Raw genomic sequence first — 19,435 nt, 5'->3', positions numbered from 1 at the left:
AGGAATGAGACTGAGCCTTAGAAAGGCTTCCCGTCCCCCAAAGATCCAGAAGGGGGGAAATGAAAAGGATGATTTAAAAAAAAACAACAAAAACGGTGTATTTGTGCGGTAAAGTTTTTCTCCTGTTGAGATGTTTTTAGTCTTTTGGGAAATAAGTTTTTAATCGAATGTATATTTTGTGTGCGTAAATATTTCTTGTCAATGTGCATTACAGCCGGCGTTCGCGGATCATCGCTGAACCGCTGCCAGTGAGTTTGAGCTTTTTTGAGATGCAGTATTTCTATCTGTCTTTTTCACCGCGGTGTAACATCCAGAACCGGCCGTCTACGATCTCAGCGGTACCTTACAGAAAAAGGGTCCTGTTTTCTACCGCCATGGGGTGTTTTCTCTACTACTACTACTTTCACTACTACTGTGTACTTTGTGTTTCAGTCTTTTTAGTACAAACTGCACGTTGTCAGTGGAGTAGCAGCGATTTGTGGCCTTGAAACTAAATGACTGTTTGGTTAATGTTGTTAAACCAAGACTGGATTTACACAATATCAAATGTGCCAATATGTTCGTAGCCAACGCAAGCTAAGCCAGATGTTTTTTTTAAATCTAAAGCCGCTCTTAAAAGGCGAAGTTTGCTTGTAACGTGTTAATTTCAGTCATTAGTTTAATTCATTCTGACATGCTAGCATATCTTAACCATGTTTACAATGAGCTGGCATGCCAAACTTTATATACTAAGTTTTTATATACATATGTATACATGTCATGTCGCATCGCGTATGTGCACCGATTGACATGGTATGAGCTAAACAACATAACAGAATGCATCATGGGAATAGATTTAAACATGATTATGCGTCAACTTTATGCCTGTTAAGAAAAAAAGCTCTTATTCAAGGTTGATTTAAGCTCAGCGAGTTGTTTGACATCGAGCTGTGCCACGTTCCTGGTGTAAATCCACTCTTGGCGTTAGACTATCCTACCGCCGCTAACGTTCGCTAGCCTTTCTTCACTGATGGCTGTGGCTTGTAGATGCATGCACGTCACATGTTCGGCTCTCGTGGCAGTTTTTAACCTACCGTTGTTAGCTCTTAGCAGGCGATACAGTAAAACAAGGGAGTAAATAATGGCAAACAGTTTATTGTCAATCAGAAATGACAATCTATACATCCCATAAATAAGTGTTGACAAAATAAATCAAGCTTTTCACACTGTTTGGTGCTGTTCTACTGGATTTCTGCATGAGGTTGGATTCAAGTACAAATCGTAATAGACACTCCAGCATTTAGGATCAACAACGTCGGTAGTAATGATTGCATGTGCTACATTCATGTTGGGTACATTTTAGAACATTTACGTTTGCTGTAAATGTTTTAAAACACTTGATTGAATCCTCGTCCTCTCCAAACATCGTCGGCTGCTGTTTTGATTCAGACATCCAGTAAGCAGTCTAGAATGTAAACCGTGTAGTTTCCTGTCGAGCGTCAAACAGCAGATCTGTTCCATGCTGGAGGTCTGCTAATTTTTATACTACCGGATTAGCTGAAACCACTTTATTAGCCAAGTGACCAGTGCCATTGGACTCTGCCCTCTAGTGGCCAAATTCTGGACAAATTGTAGAAAGATGTTGCCGTCAGGAAAATCAAATGGCAAAAACTCTGCCCACTTTATTTTCTGTATAAAAACCGTAAAAATATCTGCAGTGGTAGGAAATGGCATCAGCGTGCCTCATTTATATTAGATGTATGAAATCATTTAACATTAGAATCATCGTGGACTTAAACACTACAAACCAGTCATATGGCTTTTTTTTTTTTTTTGCAACCGAGGCGTGAAACAAACAAATTCTTAAATACACCAATCAAATTAACCATTTGCTGCTTCTCTTGTGGAAGGGATAGATGTCTCTGAGTGCAGTACCTAAGCTTTTGTCCTCCAGCTGAGCGATGAGCCTCACGTGGGCGGGGGGCCGTTGGTGTAGCGTAGCATGGGGTAGAAGGAGCGGGCCAAGTTGTTGGACATGGTGCAGCTGTAATCCTCCTCAGAAAGGGGCACCAGGCAGGTCAGCATGAGCAGCATGAAGAAGAGGAGGTGCAGGGGGAAGGCCGCTCTGACAACTCGGTAGAGGAGGGAGCGCAGTCGGGAGGAATCCCTCTGCTCCTCCCTGGAAGGGAGCAATTTAAAAGTACAACCCATTTGATTCAAAGGTTCCCCTGACTCTTCTTTCATTGTGGACAAAAGAAAGATAAGCTTTGTGAGCCATATACAATGAAAAAGTTCCATTTTGTTACCTCCTCGCTGCTGGGTGTCCACCCGCCCGAAGATATGCCTCCTCCTAAAGGAAAAGACGGCGTTAGGATCCCATCGCCCCTTTGTGTTAGCCAACGACCAACGCAACCAGCATCATTCTTAGTCTGCAAACCTTTCTGAGCTGATGAGATGTTTTTCCCTCTGGCTAAATGTTTGGACACGCTGGGATGCAAGTCTGCAAATTTACTCTGTGATTAAACATAATTAATTGTTTTAACATTTTTATTTGAATTCATTTTCCGTTGTGCTGATTAGATTGTGACATGTGTTTTATTTTGAAAAACGCACAGATTTCACCTGCGAATCTTCACACGTCAACACGCTTGTTTTGGTCATGTGACACTTTGCAAAAGAAAATTAACCTGTAAACTAGAGAGAGTAAAGAACAAACGCCTTTGGAGAACTTCTTTACGAAGGAGAAAAGACCAACTGAGGAAGAGGAGCAAAGTTCTTCTCCACTGCATTCCAGAAACTTATGTGACGATTAAATATGAAGCGTTGTTAGAACCGGGGTGACGACTCGTTTAAGTTTTGATCATTGATCCTTTAGCGGAATCTGAATATTCTGGCCTACCTTGAGCTGCAGCTGAGGACGGCCGAGCGTTCCCGGACCCACGCTTCCCATCTCGGACCCGGCTTCCTGAGACACAGAAGGCAAACAGAACGTCAGACGAGACGGGCCAAACCAAATTCGGTGGGTCCAACATCCAAGTGTGCATTCTTACTTTCTGATCGATGGAGGGAGGACAGGCTGTGGAGCATTGTTTATTAAACTGCTGCAACGAGAACCTTAAGATGATTTCTGAATCATTTCCAAGACATTTTCTGGAAGGAGCTTTGTGGTTTGGAGACTTTTATGGTGAAAAAGGTCCAAGGGAGGAGAAAAAGAAATTCAGAACAAATCTGTGGCCTCATGGTTGAGCGCCAATGGAGCGAACTGGGAGGAGGAGATTTGGAGACGCTGCATGAAGAACATCGGTGATGTCACAGTTTGGCTGATTTGGGTCATTTAACATTAAAAAGCGACACTTTTGAGAGGCTCGCCTCGTTCAGGGTTTCCTGATAAAACTCAGACTAAGCTTGATTACGTGGAACTTTCACCGCGGTTTGACAGGAACAACAGAACTCAGGTTGGAACCGGACCTACCAGTCTCGCCTCCACGGCGCGCACGTCGGCCGCCACCTGTCGCAGAAGGAGGCGCAGCTTGTTGCAGACGACGTGGACCTTCTCCTTGGCCTCTAGGCTGTCCTCTCCTGTGGCTTCCAGGAGGAGCTGAGAGGAGATCTCCTGCAGCGAGGAGGCCTGCCACTGGCGACCGCTCAGCTCCTCCTCCAGAGTCTGCAGAGGAGTTTAGGACGCGGACAGGTTTTAGCTACGTTAGCGCCAACATCTGGAGCAGATGGTGAAATGTTCAAAGTGAATTTCTATTTGTTCTCAGTCACTCAGAGTTCAAAGGTCACATTTCCATAAACTATTTGATTATTTACAGACACGATACAACCCTGGCAACAAGTTTAAAAATAAATAAAGTAAATTAAAGCGACCCGGCCATGGATCAGAGTAAGAAGACGGATGGAAGTATTTAAAGACATTTTAAAATATTTGTGTTTGTTTAACAAAGTCTCGGTGACGTACCTCTCTAAATCCAGATGATAATTTAACGACAATTTTATTTAAATTAGACAAATAAAAGGAAGTGCCGTTCCGCTCACCATCAGCGTGTCCCGGCGCTCCAGCAGGACGGAGCACAGCGTGGACGGGTTGAGGACGTCCACAGCGTGGAGTCTGCTCTCCGTCTGGGCGAGCCACAGCAGCAGAGCGTGGAGCGTCTCGTGGAACTCCTGAAAGAGAGACCGGGGGTCAGAGGAGCAGCTAATCGTTGCCTCCACCAAGGAGCTTCCGTTTGTTTGTTTGAGAGCGATCCGGATCCGGACGGTGTAAATCCAGTTAGAAGGAGAATGAGCTGCTTGGCGGAGGTCTGTGCTCTCTGAGTGATTTTAGTTAACGGTGAATTAGCAGCGTCGCCCCGTCTAACCCCGGTCCCGGACCCCAGGAAGACTAGCTGATACCACGGTGTCAACTAATGGGGATCCCTTTTAAATAAATAAATAAATAAATAACCTGACACCGCAGCAGGACGCCATGCAGACTCCTCTCCCAGCTCTGCAGGCCACTGCAGGCCAGCGTCCAGCTGTGATTGGCCGAGCTCAGAGCTTCCTGCAGCGCCCTCAGCTCGGCGCCGTCGCCCTGCAGGAAGCGACGGCTGCTCAGGTTGATGGAGATCATCAGGCACTTGTAGCTGCTGAAGGTCCTCTGCAACTCCTGGACAAAAGACAAAGACAAGCAGACAGGCGTGAGGGTGGCCGCCATTTTCTTATTTTAGCGTTCAAACGTTCTACCTTCAGCCTCCTGACGTTGATCTCAAAGTCTCGGACGGAGGTGGACGGCGAGATCTGCTGCAGCCTGTCCAGCTCCGGCAGCATCCTGCCCAACCAGGACGTGATGTCACAGAGGTCAGACGTCAGCTTCTGCCGCTGCGCCAGGTCTTGCTTGGCTTCTTCGTCATTGTTGTCGGACCTTCGTGCTTGCAGCAGCTCCCAGCGCTCGATCACACCTGAGGAGAACATCCAGGTAAGTTCTCCGTGCTGAAGTCGTCTTCATTCAAAGACGTTGGGCGGGTCTATTGTTAGAATTTACATGTTCCATAAACATTTTAATGTGTTGAAATCTTTTCTGCCGCTGACCGATGCTGAATTCAGCATTTTAATTTGTTATAATAAAAATAAAGTTCAAATTTCCTAAAATGTTTTTCTATTTTGTCGAGTTTAATTAGAAACAGAAGATAGTTGACTTTTAGTTGAGTCTTTTGCTTGACGGCCAGTTCTGACTGAGAAGAATTCTGCTCGGGAGTTCATCCAGACAGAAAGTCCTTATCCATCTCGGCTGATGGGACAGTAATGGGAAATCTTCCTGTTGACATCAAAGCCACCCGCGGTGAAGAATCGTCCACAACCTCGTCCTCCTTTGGTCAAATTGACCATCAGCTCCATAATTAGCGTTGCTTTACACCAGTGTTGTAGAAATGAGAGCAGAGTGACGCCTCCTGCTCTGAGACTTCATTCCTACCTGTGCCGGTCCGTTTTTCCGCCGTGCTGCGGAGGAGACCCGGATCCTCCAGCTCCTCCTCCTCCTCATCGTTCAGAATCAACTTGACCCTCTTCAGGCTGTCGATGCTGCCGCTGCATTCGGTCATGAGCTTCACCTGGACACACACTCGGCTTTAAAAAAAAGAAAAACGCTTTTCCTGCTACATCAGTGAGACTCAAAGATCCTCGACATGTCCTTACGTAGCCCTGCTGGTGGAAGGCGCCACCGGCGGCGTGCGTGGGAGACCAGCTCAGGCCTCGGATAATTTCTCGGGGTACTCGTTTCCTCTCCGGGGATCCGGGATGGTGCCAGACGGGCGGGTCCATCGCCGACTTCGCTGAGGTGAGACAGATGCAGGAAGTGTTGTAAAACAAACGGGATGCACAAAACGGATAAAAAGAATCCACACGGACCGGAAGGAAACAAGACGGGTCCGAGGCAAACCCAGACCGACAGAGTCTGGTATCCTGATCGGGTATTACGGGGCGAGACCATCTGCATCATCTTTACCTGACAGAGCGCTGAAGAACGGAGCGTCCTCCTCATCCTCGTGTGACGACGATCCTCCCACATCCACGGTGTGGTCCCACTCCAGCGGGATGGAGTCCACACTGACAGGCGTCTCCCTTCCCGACTGCTCCGGAGGAGGGACCAGGAGGTGGCACACGGCCTGCCGTCCGGCCGAGACTCCGCCTGCCGCTGGCACCTCCTCTTCCGCCTCCCTCCAGGATGCTCCGTTGGTGAGACTGGGTGAGTCTTCCGGGTCTGTCTCCTGGTCTGACCGATCCCCCTCGTCTATGAGAAGCTACGGGAATGAAGGCGGTGTAAAGCGACACCGTCCCGCGGAACACAAGTGTGAATGCTGCGGTCCCGGGTTAACTGACCGGCCGTCTGCTCACGAGGCGGTGGTGGAAGCGCGCCACTCTTCCGAACACCTCCTGGCAGTAGGAATGCAGCTCCTCCAGCTCGTCCTCGATCAGCACGGCGTCCAGCGGAGCGCTCTTCTGGATCAGGTTTTCCCCGAACACGATCAGGGCGTCGATCTTGTTTGTGTTCAGGGTGATTTCCTGCTGGAAGCCCTGCCGAGGGAAGGAGGCGACCGCTTCAGCGTGGTTTGATACGGGAAGCTCGTAGGTGGAATAACGAGCTGGTCGTCGCTGCTCACGTTCAGATGCCTCATCTTCTCCTCGATGTCGCTCTCAGAGAAGTGTTCCACGTTGGTGAGCTGGAGGTCCATCTCCGTCAGCCAGACCAGGATCCCCTCCCGAGTTCCCTCGAAGTCTTCTCTCTGAGCGGTGAAGTGCTGCAGGGGGGGAGGGGGGGCGCGTCATTCCAGTTATAGATCATTGAGACGGATCCGGGGAAGATCATTGATCGTCATCAGAGTTGGTTGGAGGTCATGAGACCAGCCAAGTTATCCGTTTGATAGAACACTGATATTTAGGATCAAAAGGAGGATTGGAGCTAAAATGTTTGTCAAAAAAAGGGAAAAAACCTACACTGAGGTTCACATTCTGATTTTTGATTCGTTCTAACATCAAATCTGGGATCAAGTTACATCAGAATATCTCAGCCGGATTGTTTTTTTTAAGCTACAAAAAAACTCTTTCCTCGCGCCTCGTCACCGTCTGAGACGCGACCTAAATACTGTGGCTCAGCGCTGACGGAAGGGGGGGGGTCGACACAGATCAGCTGGGGAGGTTTGTGCTCCGACTATCTCCTGTTTATTTTTACGGCCATAAACAAAAGCGAACTTTTCCTGCGTGGGATTGTGGGTAATAAAACTGAAATGTTTCAGTCCCCACCAGAACAGCCAACCCGTCTGCTGCCGAGCTTGGGGTCTCACCTTGAGTCTGCGGAGGACGGCGGCCACCCTCTTCTGCAGGCCGTCCCACCTCTGGTTCCCCTCGTGTACCGTGACTTTCAGCTCGCTGGCGGCGTCGGTTCGGTTCTCCCGGGACAGACGCTGATACTGTTTGTTGACGAGCTCCAGCTGAGTGAGGCGCTCGTGGACCTGCCGCTGGAACGCCTGGGGGGCGGGGCTGGGTTCAATTCCCGAATCTTAAAGCTACCACTAACCCTAACGGTAACCTTAATTTAACGGACATGATTGGACCAACTCAAAAAACTGACGACATTAAACGTGATAATCACAAAGGCAAAACTATCCAACAATTGTAAAGAAAGTCGAGGCAAATCGATGGAGGGAATAGAATAATTTCAAAGCACAAATCACTGCCGTACTAATCAGAACGAAGGACTCGAGGGTTCTCATTCTCGGCTTTAGCCTTTGGTCCGAATCACAAACTGAACCGTGTCGAATCATAAATGTGTTCAGCCTTCGTTTTGTGTCTGTTTGGGATTTCATCTCCTGAAAGGATCGCCGAGAAGCAAAGGTTTGTCCGCTGACCTCAAACTTCTTCAGCTCCTCTTTGGCGCTGGTGTACAGGACGTTGGCGGACTCCGGGCTGGCCGCGGCGAGCTCGGCCGTCTTCAGCCAATCCTCGAAGCGGGAGTAGTCGTCTTGGAACTTGGACCAGAGACGCCAGGTCTCCTCGATCCTGATAAGGACAGGAAACATCCAGAGAGTCAGATGAGCAGCCTGGGAGCAGGTCCAGAAGACGTCCCTTACGCCCCGCTGGCTCACCTCATCCTCCTCTCCATCGACATGGCGCAGATGTTTCTCCAGCGACGGTCCAGGCTGTGTGTCGTCTGCCGGATGGACTCGTTCTCAGAGTCGCCGCTGCAGGCGTCGGCATCGTGAAGCAGGACGTCGCAAAGTGTCAGAACCGACGCCACGCTCGCCGTGTGCTGCTTAATGTCCTGCTGGAGATCCTGCAGGACAAGGGATAGGTCGTAGCTTATGTCCGGTGCCACAACCTGCTTGGACGAAGCCGACGATGATCAACCTCACATTGGTTCCCGAGTGCGACAGGTGATGGATCGGTGTTACCCCCAGAGGTCAGAGGTAGTACTACCAGAATTCTGCAGAACTTCCCAACGGAACCAGTGAAATACCATCAGCATCACCACGATTGGTCCATTTCAAGTCGTCTAAGAAAAGAACTAATCGAAGTGTTGATTAGATGTGGAAGCTAACACAAAGTGCAGGCTGTGTGCTAATAGCCTTAGCTTGGGAACGGATCACAGATGTTCCCGGAACCGGTCCCTTATAGATCCGGATCGACGGCGCGCTCGTAAATATAACATATTTCTACACGGTTTCCACCATCAGTGGAGTCGGAGTGAGAGACTCCCCGTGAAGCGTGACAACACATCTCTCAGCACTTGTTTGTTCACAGACACCGCTCTCTGCGTTGCCATGGTGACAGCGGTAGGCTTAAAGCTCGACGCATTAGTCATTGTGGCCGTCCATCAGCTGCTAATAGAGTGAGCTGCAGCCTTTTTAGCCAGCATGGCTCCTAATTCCTCCTCATTTTTACCAATTCACCAAGTCTCTCTCTCTCTGGCTCCATGAATCGATGCATCCTTAGGACGGCCAGAGTTAGCATCCTACGTGGTTAGTACTGTTGAAATAATTAACCCATTCAACGCCATTCACGTCTAAAGATGTTCAACGGCTGATAAGTCCAGAACGAGAAAGAAGAGACTTTACTCTTTCATTCGGCGATTGCATAGTCATTGTACATTATATTTTGTGGGTCTTGAAAAATAGGACAAAATGAGGGAAAACTGCTGGCATTGAATGAGTTAACCTCAATAGTCCCTCTCTTCATTTGCTGTCTATCTCGCTCAACCAAAGGTGTTGTGGAGTCAGGGAGGAAGCGGGCAAAGGTAATTTGTTTATCTGCTCCATGATTCAGATCCACTCTAAAAACTAATGGCTTCTTCCTCCGTCCACGCTACACCCGCCCGCGCAACCTGAAAATGAAAATCGCTTTCGTCATCCTGCAAACAAACCAGGGTGAAAGCGTACACGGGACACAAAACTCTCATAGACATACCATTACCGAACTTTGCAAAGACCTTTTGCCTTTGACTTGTGACAGGAAGTGAGGGGAAGAGTCCACCAAAGAATGAGGGCTGGAGCCAAACACCCTCCAGCTGCTAGAAAACCAACTCACCCTTATTTTAACACGAAATAGCTGCATGAAGCCGTTTCCACAGGAACGCATTGAAATGGGTTCAGCTGAGTGCTTTTTCCGTTCAGCTCTTATGGATCGCTGCAGCTTAAACAAAAAGCCCGTGTTGAAACGGGTCCTCCCGTGTTTCTCGTGAGATGGACCGGTAAACAACCAGAAGACAAAACCACCACAGGTTCATCTGTAATGGCGACCCAAGAGCTAATACGTACCGACTATAAACCCCAACTAGGCCATTTGTTCTGCTGCATGAGCAAACAACACCGAGGCTCACGCCACATTTATTTATTCCTCTCGCACGTCAGCTCTTCGTTGTTTCAACTGCGACGACCAGTAATCTCATTTGCATGAATGCCTGCAGAGCTCAAAGCTGCACCGGTGCTGCAGTAAGAGAGCGGAAGAGTCGGAACCGTCCTTAATGTGCGTCTACAGAAAGTCCATCAAAAGGCGCTTTCACTCTACAGCATGCACTTACTTCACCTCCGGCCCATTTGGGCCCACGCATGTGAGGGTGAACGTTTGACATTTACTTCCCGCGCGTCTCAGTCCAGCGTGGCAGCTTCCCCTTCACGAACATGCGCTGAGATTTTCACTCTACTTCTGACCGCCGCAGGGAGGTTTTAAAAGCCAGCGTATACAATAGTCGATCACTTCCTGCTGTAAAAGATGTCCCGCCCACCTTCAAAGTGCACACCAAATGGTGTTTAAGACATTTCTATTCTGACGGTTGCTTTTTGCATCGCGGCTGTGGAAATGTTTTCTTTTACACTAAACTCTCTGGTCGTTTGAATTATTTGATCTATGTTCATGAATGAGGCTCCGCTGCTGGATCAATGGAACAGGAAGCTGATCAGTAATATCACAACTCATTTAATTTATGAGGTCCTCACCTTCTGGATGCTAATGTGGCTGAACCTTCAAAGAACAAACTCCCATCATGCATCACCAACTTGTGATGTCAGCATGATCCCTTCTGGTGACCTTATCTGGGTTCATTTCCTGTCACTGTTATTGAGGACTGTTCCAATCATCCTGTGGATGTCCTCATTGCAACAGAATAAAGTTTTGCTTGAACGGACCCACCTGCTGCTCGGCCAGTCTCCTCTGGATCTCGTCGCTGTGGCAGGTGCTGTAGACCACCGGCTCGGCCAGGTCCGCCTCGATACGGGCCAGCCACGTCCGCAGGTTGCTCATGTTCTTATCGAGCTGCTGCACCGTCACCAGCGTCTCCGTCAGCTTCCTCACCCTGCCGGGATCAGAAGGTCAGGTTAGGGAACGTGTTACGAGTCACACACACACCTGCACACACGCCGTCCTGCGGCGCCACTGCTTGTGGATCGCTGTTACTGTTTTAAATATTTGAAATACATTTATTAAATTCAATTCAAACTATTGTGGTTACTTGATCGTGAGCCTTGACCAATCATAGGTCTTCCCTGTAGCCTGCTATAGATAATCTATTTCTGCGTGTGCGTGTCTTCATGTATGTTCAGGCATCCAGCATCATGTGAGCCAGGAGGACTGACAGTGTGTGTGTGTACAAGAGGATGAGGCAAGAAATGCAAATGGTTCAAACCATTTCAACCGAACAGGAAGTGGAACAGGTGAGTTCGGGGGGGGCGGTGTGTGTGTCGCTGTCGCCATCCTGTGGGAAGGCTGAGAAACTTAAGCCAATCTTAAGTTGTCTTTCTTATAGATGCTGATGTCCAGATGACTTCGGAGGACGTGACACCATCCTACAGGAGCGTCGAGTAAATATTTTATATTTCTTTCTTCATAAAACTTCCAGGATTCTTCGACATCGCTTTATAATCGGCTCAAAAAAAGCAGGAAGTTCATTTAAGTCTGGCTGATGAGCCGACTACAGGTGCAGCCGTGCGGACGCCGGATACGATGTGACCGATGGCGGCTGCACAGACCGACCCCAGCAGGGGGCCTCAGTCCACAAAACCTCCATCTGCCACAGTTTTCCATTTCAAATAAACGCGCCCGGGGCTGAGCACGCTAAGAATGAGGAATATATCACAGGAGAGAAGGATTAAAGAAAAAGAACGACATGAATGACGGAAATGGAAATAGACGGAAAGAAAACAGTAATTTGCCATTTGTAGTCCTCACGGTGACGTATGGTCAAAACATCAGAGAGTCAGGGGGGGCGTTGATTCCACAACCTTTAACCCTGAAACTATAAACGTCCTGACAAGGCAAAACTTTTGATAACAGCAATGAAAAACTTTATTGTCAAAAAAGCAATGACGTTAAAGAAGAAGAAAGAAGCTGCAAACATCTGCCCCGCCTGCATCTTATTGACACAATGAGGACGGGAGGCTGCCCCCCAAGGTGGAGGGCCCGTCCGCACAAAGGCCCATGTCAGCAGACGGCAGCTGCCGGGCCGCCACCCGGTTTGTTTTTGGAGACAAAGGCGTGCAGCGGGTCAGAGTCAACGGATCTAATCCCTCGTCAGGTCCGACCGCAGCTGTCTCCTGCCGGAACGTTCCGAAGCGAGAGGCCGACAAAGGCTGGTGGTCGAAACTGACCCCGGGTCGGCCTCTCCTGAGCGCCGCCAGTACTACTAAAAACATGTGACTCTGGCAAACGGACCAAACAATGACAAATACGGTCCACCTCATGCCTCTCACGGAAAGTACTTCCGTTTGTGTTGTGAAAAAGATGGGAATAGTGATGGAGCCGGGAGGAAGGATGAGGACAAACAACAGCTTCATTTAGTTGTGGTGTAGCACCGCAGAATAAAGTCAGAGTAGATCCCATTAAATTCTGAGAGCGATCGGGATTCCCGTCTGGATACAAAAAAAACATCTGGATTTTCCCATTTACTTATAATGGAGGCTTTTTTTTTTATCCCATCTTCACGCACTCACCAAAAATCCCAGTCATAAAGGGGTCCGATCTGAACCATCATGAAACATGTCTTCTGGTTCTGATCCAGAATGAGGTCAGGAACAAATATTACATTTTAACATTAAAACCATTTATGGATTCAAGAATCAGTCAAAAAAACACATCGACTCTGATTCACTTTGACTTTTCATGGTTGGTGTATAAAGACACCAAGAACAATCTAGAACCTTTTGGTGCTGGACCGGATCACCATGTGCACGGTGTAGATGCAGTTAGGAGGGGAGTGAGCTGCTTGGAGGAGGTCTGTGCTCTCCGAGTGTTCCTGTGGCCCCGCCCAGCAACCAAGATTTCATGAAAATTGGTCGAGTAGATTTGTGTAATCCTGCTAACTGACGGTGGCGTTAAATGTCTAGTCGAAACTGAAACAGAGCCGGTCCACTAAGCAGCCTAAGTCCAGCCATCTAAGTCCATCATTCCAATGGAGGCTAAGTCATCCCCCACTCCCCCCACCCAGAAGCCTCCAACCCATCTGCTCTAAGGAATCCTTCCGCTGCTCAGCGCCGCCCTGCGTGGGACTCGAGAACCTGCCATGCAATAAACATCGAGGTCAGCAAACAGCGATTAGGAGCAGTGGAAAACAGTAATCACGCTGTTCACCAGAGATGCTGCAGTAATTGTCGTGCACTCACAACCCGGAATCCATTCTGCTGCATAATTACTGCTCTGTTTGACGGTAGAAACGCCAAATGACTGAAGCACACAAAGTAAAAAAGTCCACTAATGCATGATACTTGTTCCACAGGCTATTGCTGAGAACCCATAATTATCCACGGATCAAAACATCCAACGCAGATAATTAAGGAAAACGGTCCGTACGAGGACGATGGTTAAAAACGACAAGCTGAAGTGATTACAAGGCAAAAGATGTAGCATGAAGTCGTGATTTTATTGCTACACTAGAGTGTTTGCAAATCGTGAATCTATTCCAGAGGCTATAAATGCTTATCAGTCATTAATAGATGGCAATAAGCTTCCTTTAACAAATGCAAACCAATTATGAGATGCACACCTTCAAGACCCCGTTTGAAATTCCATCTGAATTTGAAGAGATGCAGATTTAGTCCCTTCTTTTATTTTTTTTATCCTAAACCACGGCCGACATCGTTGAAACGGCAGGACGTGATCAAATTTAATTTAAAATTGAGTAACTGACGCTATATAGTTAATATCAGTCACGGCGTTCCGTCTATGTCATATGGGTCTGCAGGAAACAGGCTTTCAGCAGATGCATTAACATTCCAGCAGCTTCCGGCGTGCAGACGGCATTCCTGCATCGGATGCGATGGCGTATGGATTAATAACAACATCACTCTGTTGGATCAAAGCCTTCCCCCTCTAATCTAATCCCAGCAGAATAACAGCTGTGCTCAAAGGGGGAAACCGGCACACAACGGATGAACAACAACACAAACCTGGACGATTTGAGAAGCAAAGCGTTGCAATATATAAAACAGCTCCAGTCACACAATACACTAAGCTAAGCTGCCATTGGTTCATGTGGTTTAAATAACCAAAGGTCACACACACACACACACACACCTGTAGCTAGCTAGCTACTGTTCCAGTATCCAGTATACATGCACCTTCATGTTAGCACTGAAACAACGTAGGCATGTACTTCTAGCATTAGCGTTAGCATCCATGACTCAAGCTGTTCTCTCACCTGGCCTCTATGTGGTCGAACAGATGCTGCCAGCGGTCGTTGACGTCCTTCAGCTTGTCCTCGATCTCCGCCCCTTTGGCCTTGTTGCTCGCCGTGATGAGTTGCTCTCCGAGTTGCTTCAGGTGTGTTTTATTCTCGCTGAACAAATTGATCTCCTCCATGCAGTCCTGACGGAGAAACGTTTCAAACCACAGTGACCGTTAGCAGCGACTTCTTGATTTATTAACGTTGCGTCTTGTAACAATCCAACGTCAATGATGATGAGGCTTTAGACAATAATAATAATCTAACCTGTTTCTGACTCTGGATGTTAGCCAGAAACTCTGTCGGGGCAAAGCTCTAAATTTAAAGCATGAAAATATTTGACCCCCCCCCCCCCCCGACCGGGGCAATAAGCCTCTACAACACCAATGGCCTTTACTGCCCTCCACCCCGTAACGAATGAGAGGCGCTGCGACACAAAACAAACCAGCATGGCTTCAAACCAGCACGGCTTCAAACAGCTGGCGTCTTTCAAGCAATCACAAAGCCCAGACCATCCATCCACCGCGTCCATCCCCTGCAGACTGTGACGAAAATCAAACCCCTGTCCAATAAGAACGGTAACCTCGACCCACAAACATCACCAGTACGCACAACAACAACTCAAATGTTTAACCTACACCGCTGCTAAGTCCCGGCCTGCCACATCCTGGTTTTCATCCCGAAACATTTTCCCGTTTGCCGGGAAGCCAATCATTCCCTGCAGCCTCCTACCTTCTTCAGCTTCTCCACCATCTCCTCGATGTTCAGGTCGGAGTTGTGCGCCACCTTGTTCTCCATCTGCGTCAGCCAATCACACAGCTCCTTGTTCTTCTCATTGAAGATGAGCCAGGCGTTGAGACGATCGGCGATCTCCTGTTTACGCAGCGACACCTGAGACAAAGGCATGAAAGCGACTTTATTCGTCGGATGTTGGCCCTATTTATTCAATATTTATTTAATGTATTTCTTGACATAGTTTTGCTCATGAAAAGACAAAGACAAGCGACTTTTTTACTTTAAAAAGAGTCTTTTTTCGACGGGACCGTCCCAAACAGGGCTTCTTGTAGAGTCACACAAACAGACAGTACAAACTGAAAGCCTGATTGTTGACCCCCCCCCCCCCAGATTAATTTCCATATAAAAGCTCTTCCTCCTGAAGCCTCTCAGCTCATTACAATTTCTCAGTCACCATCTGTTTCCCCGTCCCAACAAAAAAACCTGCTGGTCCCTTCAAAAGGACTCACAAGAATTACAAACCTAACGCCTCGTTAAAGGATTAGACTTTTACAGCATGGACAAGAAGACAGACGAAGCTCATTTCACTCCCCAAAAACACATTTTAAAATACGTTTCTGCACTGAAACTCTGCAGCCATGTTCCTGGGATAGTTTGAGGCATTAACTGTCACAAAACCACAATCCATGGACCCAACAGGATGAGGATAAAACGGTTTAAAAAGGATGGAGAGACCCTGATTGGAGGAAGACCTGATGCCCCTGCAGACTAACCTTGAGGCAGAGCCCCTCCCACTGACAGTGCAGGTTCTCCACCTGTTCCTGCAGCAGCAGGACGTCGTCGACGATGATGTACTGGGACAGATCCGTCTTCATGGCGCTCAGCTCCGTCAGGCTCTCAGCCCAGTCCTCCAGGGAGTCCTCGTTCTCCTGCATACCACAACAGACCGTCAGCGACCCCCGCCACCGTTCGCTGCCTCGGAGACTCCCTAATGTCTCACTCAGCCCTGCCCCTTTCTCTTCCTCCGCCTTTGCGCTCTTTTCTCCGCCCAGAGAGGATTAAGGTCCACGGGCCGTGAGCCGGGTCGGGGGAGGGGTGAGCATAGGGGGGGAGGGGTGGAGACGATGCTCCTGACTTTAAATGAAAAGGTTGTCTTAGTTTAAAACTCCAGGAGTTAGTCGGCCTCGACTTCCTGAAGTCCTTAAACTTGAAACTTTAAAACCATTTATGGATTAAAAATCAGTTAAAAATACACATCAACTCTGATTCTTTTTGACTTTTCATGGTTGGTGTATAAAGACACCAAGAACAATGTAGAACCTTTTGTTGCTGATCCAGGTGTAGATCCAGTTAGGAGGAGGTAACTGGACGATGAAAGTAACTTCAGAAGTAACTGCTGTGTACCTGGTTGAACGTCTCTGCACGCAGCAGCTCATCGTCGCTGTCTGGCATCGACTCGTTCAGCCTGGTCTTCACGTCCTTCAGCTGCATCACGCTGCTCGCCAGCCCGGCCTCGCAGCACTCCCAGTTCTGGTTTGAAGAAACACCAGATCTGAACAATGCATTGTTAAAACGATGAATGCTTGACCGGCGTGGTTAATTACAGCTGATTGGATTAACTCGGCTGCAGAAACACATGCAGACATGTACTGATCCTCTGTGCTATAAAACATGCAGGACTGTTTGGAAACTCCAGCAGCACTTTCCTCCTCTGTAGAAACATAACCCTAACCCTTTTCTGTAATTATTTAAATTTTATTTAAACAATAAATCCAGTTAAACTTCTGACATGACATTTAAACGCTAGTCCAACACCAGGAACTTTGATGGAGCTCCACAACTGAAAAAAAGATTTCCCAGTACATCACAGTTTGAGGAGCAGGACCTTGATGATGGCTCCGGTGAGGTCCGTTCTCTGGCCCAGCAGGCTGTGGAGGTTGTCCCACTCCTCCTGCAGGGTTCCCAGGTCCATCTGGAGCCGGGTCTGCGTCTCCTCATCCCCCATGGAGAAAAGCTGGCGGCCGACGTCCAGAGTGTGGATGAAGCTGCCCTCGTACCTCTGGAACAGGAGCTCCGTGCGCTGAGGAGCGAGACCAGGTAGAAACAGTTCAAAGAGGAGCAGGAGAGAGGAGGAAGAGGACACAGGAAGGAGTTGGAGTCCATCTGTGATCTCCTTGTCCCACCAGTGGCTTTTATTGAGGAGCAGCTATCTGCTTATTGTGGTTTCACATCCATTCAATTCCAAACTAATCTCTTTACACTAATGAAAGCCACTCTCCCTCTTTTGATGTAAATGTAATCAGCGCTGAATCTTCCTCTTCAATCAGCCCTGATCCGTTTCCTCTCCCGGTAACGACTGGTCTGAATGTGCGCCGGTAACCGATTAACAGACTGTTAACTCCCAGCAAGAGAAAAATAAATCTATTCTGTCCTCCATGGCTCAAAAGCTCCCCAACATTCCCATGCTTCCTGTAACTCCTCCCATCCCGGCCCACCTCACCTGGAGGTTCTGCAGTGTTCGTCGCAGCTGCTGCAGGCTGCATCGGGCCCGGCCGCCGGCTGGCAGGAGGCCCTGCGTGGTCACCAGGAAACTCTGCAACTTCCTCAGACCGCAGCTGTAGAGGTGCCAGTGCTTCACCAGCCCCTCCACCAGGAGGTGCCGCTGGTCCGCCCGCAACACCACGCCCTGCCAGTGCTCCCGAAGCTGGGCGAGCTTCAGGATGAAGTCGTTCCTGGATGCATTCAGTTAACAAATGCATTTTAGGCATGCACACACTGCTGTACAGTATATTATATATCAGTATAATGTACAGTCCACAACAAAAATCTAAGTATATGCAGTGTATATACTTCGAGTTGTATTAAATGTGCATGAATTGTGGAATTGCAATGGCAAATTAAGAACAGCGTTTAGCGTAAACAGACTCTCTCTCAGCTGCTGTGAATTAAACATTCGTGCTTGGTCAAACATGAACGCCCAGTATGTGTGTAAAGACAGCTCGAATGAGAGATGAGAAACATAAACCTTTATAAATCTGTCGTCATGTTATTCGTTTTGATTGTTTTTCATGGTTTAAATAAGACTTGAAATGTTCTGGTAATATGACTTATTACATAAAAACCTCCACAATCTTATGAGCTTATGTCTTGTTATGATTTTCAGATGAAACGAGAGATCAAGCGACGCAAAATTAGACGATTTTCATGACATAATAGGTATTTAATACGGTGTTTAAAACGTTTTCCTTCTTTTTACAGAATAACTAGCAATGCTAACTCTAGCCAAGCTAACAGTTACGCTATTTATTTACCTTCTCTCGATTCCATAATGCTACAATCAATAAAGCCCATTTTCCCCAGATATATTTTGCAGCAGCGTCGACATAGTTTAAAAATATACTGAAACTACATTTTAATTAACAGGAGACATTTTAACACCATGAAATATTCCGTAACTCGTAAACAGAACCGAACCAAGGCTTCCTGTCGCCATACCGGATGTTGTGAAACGTCATCACGCTTAACCGGAAATCAGAGCACGTCATCCGCCGCTCACCAGGTCAACGCTGTGATACATTGTTGCATTTTTGACCTACATTCCGCTCAGCCAGTCAACCTTTGACCTACATTCCGCTCAGCCAATCAACCTTTGACCTACATTCCGCTCAGCCAATCAACCTTTGACCTACATTCCGCTCAGCCAGTCAACCTTTGACCTACATTCCGCTCAGCCAATCAACGCTTTGATACTTTGACCTACATTTTTGACCTAAATACCTAAATGTAATTAGAATGCTGATAATTGGGATATTATATATATAATATATATATATAAATAATATATATATTATTAATAATAATAATAAAATATGTATTATTATTATTATTTTTATTTATATATATATTATATATATTATATAATTATATATTTTATATATATATAATTATATATATCAAAACTTGAACTTTAAAACCTTTTATCATACCTGTCAACTAATATGGTTTCGCCATATTTTAGTATGGGAAAATAACAAATTAAATTTCTGCCACTATACCCCCTCCCCACTCCAACATACGGCCTCCAGTCGATTTTTACAGCTTTTATGGGTTCTGAGTACGTCGGGCAGTGAAAGTGGGTTGACAGGTATGCTCACCTGTCCTCCACCTCTCCTCTCTGCAGCAGGTGAAGGGCTTCGGTCAGAACCGAATGAAGGCTCGGGTGACCGGTGGACAGCTCGGCTTGAAAGCGCTGGAACACAGGACAGGTGTAAATGTGAGTTCACCTGTAGCTATAGAACTCCAGCAATGCTTCTCCACGACGCACCTTGAGGGTACCCAGCTGCTGCCTGAGGCCGGCGTAGGACCCGGCAACGTCCACGGCCAGGCCGTCCTCCATCCTCTGCAGGAAGGACATCCAGCTCTCACACTTCTGCTGGAAGTTCTGCCGCTTCAGCGCCTCTGTCTGCAGCTCGCTGCACCCCCCCACAAAAAGAGTGTCATTGAATAGACCGCACCCACTCATGCTATCAGCTGATCTCA

At 47.6% G+C, this 19,435-nt stretch overlaps 2 protein-coding genes and 1 long non-coding RNA gene across 4 annotated transcripts in view; 1 reads left to right on the top strand and 2 right to left on the bottom strand.

The window, feature by feature from the left end:
* Positions 1–58: 58 nt before the first annotated feature.
* LOC137907347 (nesprin-2-like) lies at positions 59–17,496 on the bottom strand. Of its 2 annotated transcripts, none has more exons than XM_068751664.1 (22): positions 17,397–17,496; positions 16,782–16,976; positions 16,301–16,426; positions 15,670–15,825; positions 14,894–15,052; positions 14,138–14,304; positions 10,639–10,801; positions 8,100–8,287; positions 7,863–8,013; positions 7,299–7,481; positions 6,618–6,755; positions 6,337–6,531; positions 5,963–6,257; positions 5,653–5,789; positions 5,432–5,567; positions 4,705–4,919; positions 4,427–4,627; positions 4,018–4,146; positions 3,452–3,643; positions 2,879–2,944; positions 2,286–2,329; positions 59–2,158 (listed from the first exon to the last, which is right to left on the bottom strand). In XM_068751664.1, exons 2-22 carry the CDS (start codon positions 16,899–16,901, stop codon positions 1,948–1,950), a joined length of 3,372 nt encoding a protein of 1,123 aa, XP_068607765.1. In that variant the 5' UTR covers positions 16,902–16,976; positions 17,397–17,496; the 3' UTR covers positions 59–1,947. The 2 variants fall into 2 exon arrangements, with proteins under 2 accessions (XP_068607765.1, XP_068607766.1); XM_068751665.1 differs by having other exon boundaries at positions 1,931–2,151.
* On the top strand, positions 91–2,953 carry LOC137907357 (uncharacterized). Its single transcript, XR_011105933.1, has 3 exons — positions 91–108; positions 215–248; positions 2,855–2,953. It is a non-coding gene; the product is annotated as an uncharacterized lncRNA (long non-coding RNA).
* The window catches only part of LOC137907808 (nesprin-2-like), a 16,554-nt gene continuing 14,455 nt past the window's right edge, over positions 17,337–19,435 (bottom strand). Inside the window, exons 27-29 of the mRNA XM_068752166.1 lie at positions 19,221–19,368; positions 19,051–19,145; positions 17,337–17,628 (exon numbers count right to left, since the gene is read on the bottom strand). Coding sequence (XP_068608267.1) covers positions 17,337–17,628; positions 19,051–19,145; positions 19,221–19,368 — 535 coding nt within the window. The remainder of the gene's footprint in view (positions 17,629–19,050; positions 19,146–19,220; positions 19,369–19,435) is intronic.

The sequence above is a fragment of the Brachionichthys hirsutus genome, chromosome 18 (genome assembly GCF_040956055.1).
Source record: "Brachionichthys hirsutus isolate HB-005 chromosome 18, CSIRO-AGI_Bhir_v1, whole genome shotgun sequence".
NCBI classification, from domain to species: Eukaryota; Metazoa; Chordata; class Actinopteri; order Lophiiformes; family Brachionichthyidae; genus Brachionichthys; species Brachionichthys hirsutus.
Note: the sequence above shows the minus strand (reverse complement) of the source record. Positions and strands in the feature narration are given on the sequence as shown.

What these genes read in the sequence shown, in the direction of transcription:
- LOC137907347 (XM_068751664.1), bottom strand. Translation starts at nt 16,901, where the DNA reads ATGGGGGATGAGGAGACGCAGACCCGGCTCCAGATGGACCTGGGAACC. An exon ending in TGGTGGAGAAGCTGAAGAAG is followed by an intron (nt 14,305 to 14,893) that starts GTAGGAGGCTGC and finishes TTTCTCCGTCAG; the next exon opens with GACTGCATGGAGGAGATCAA. An exon ending in GGAAAAACGGACCGGCACAG is followed by an intron (nt 4,920 to 5,431) that starts GTAGGAATGAAG and finishes TGTTCTCCTCAG; the next exon opens with GTGTGATCGAGCGCTGGGAG.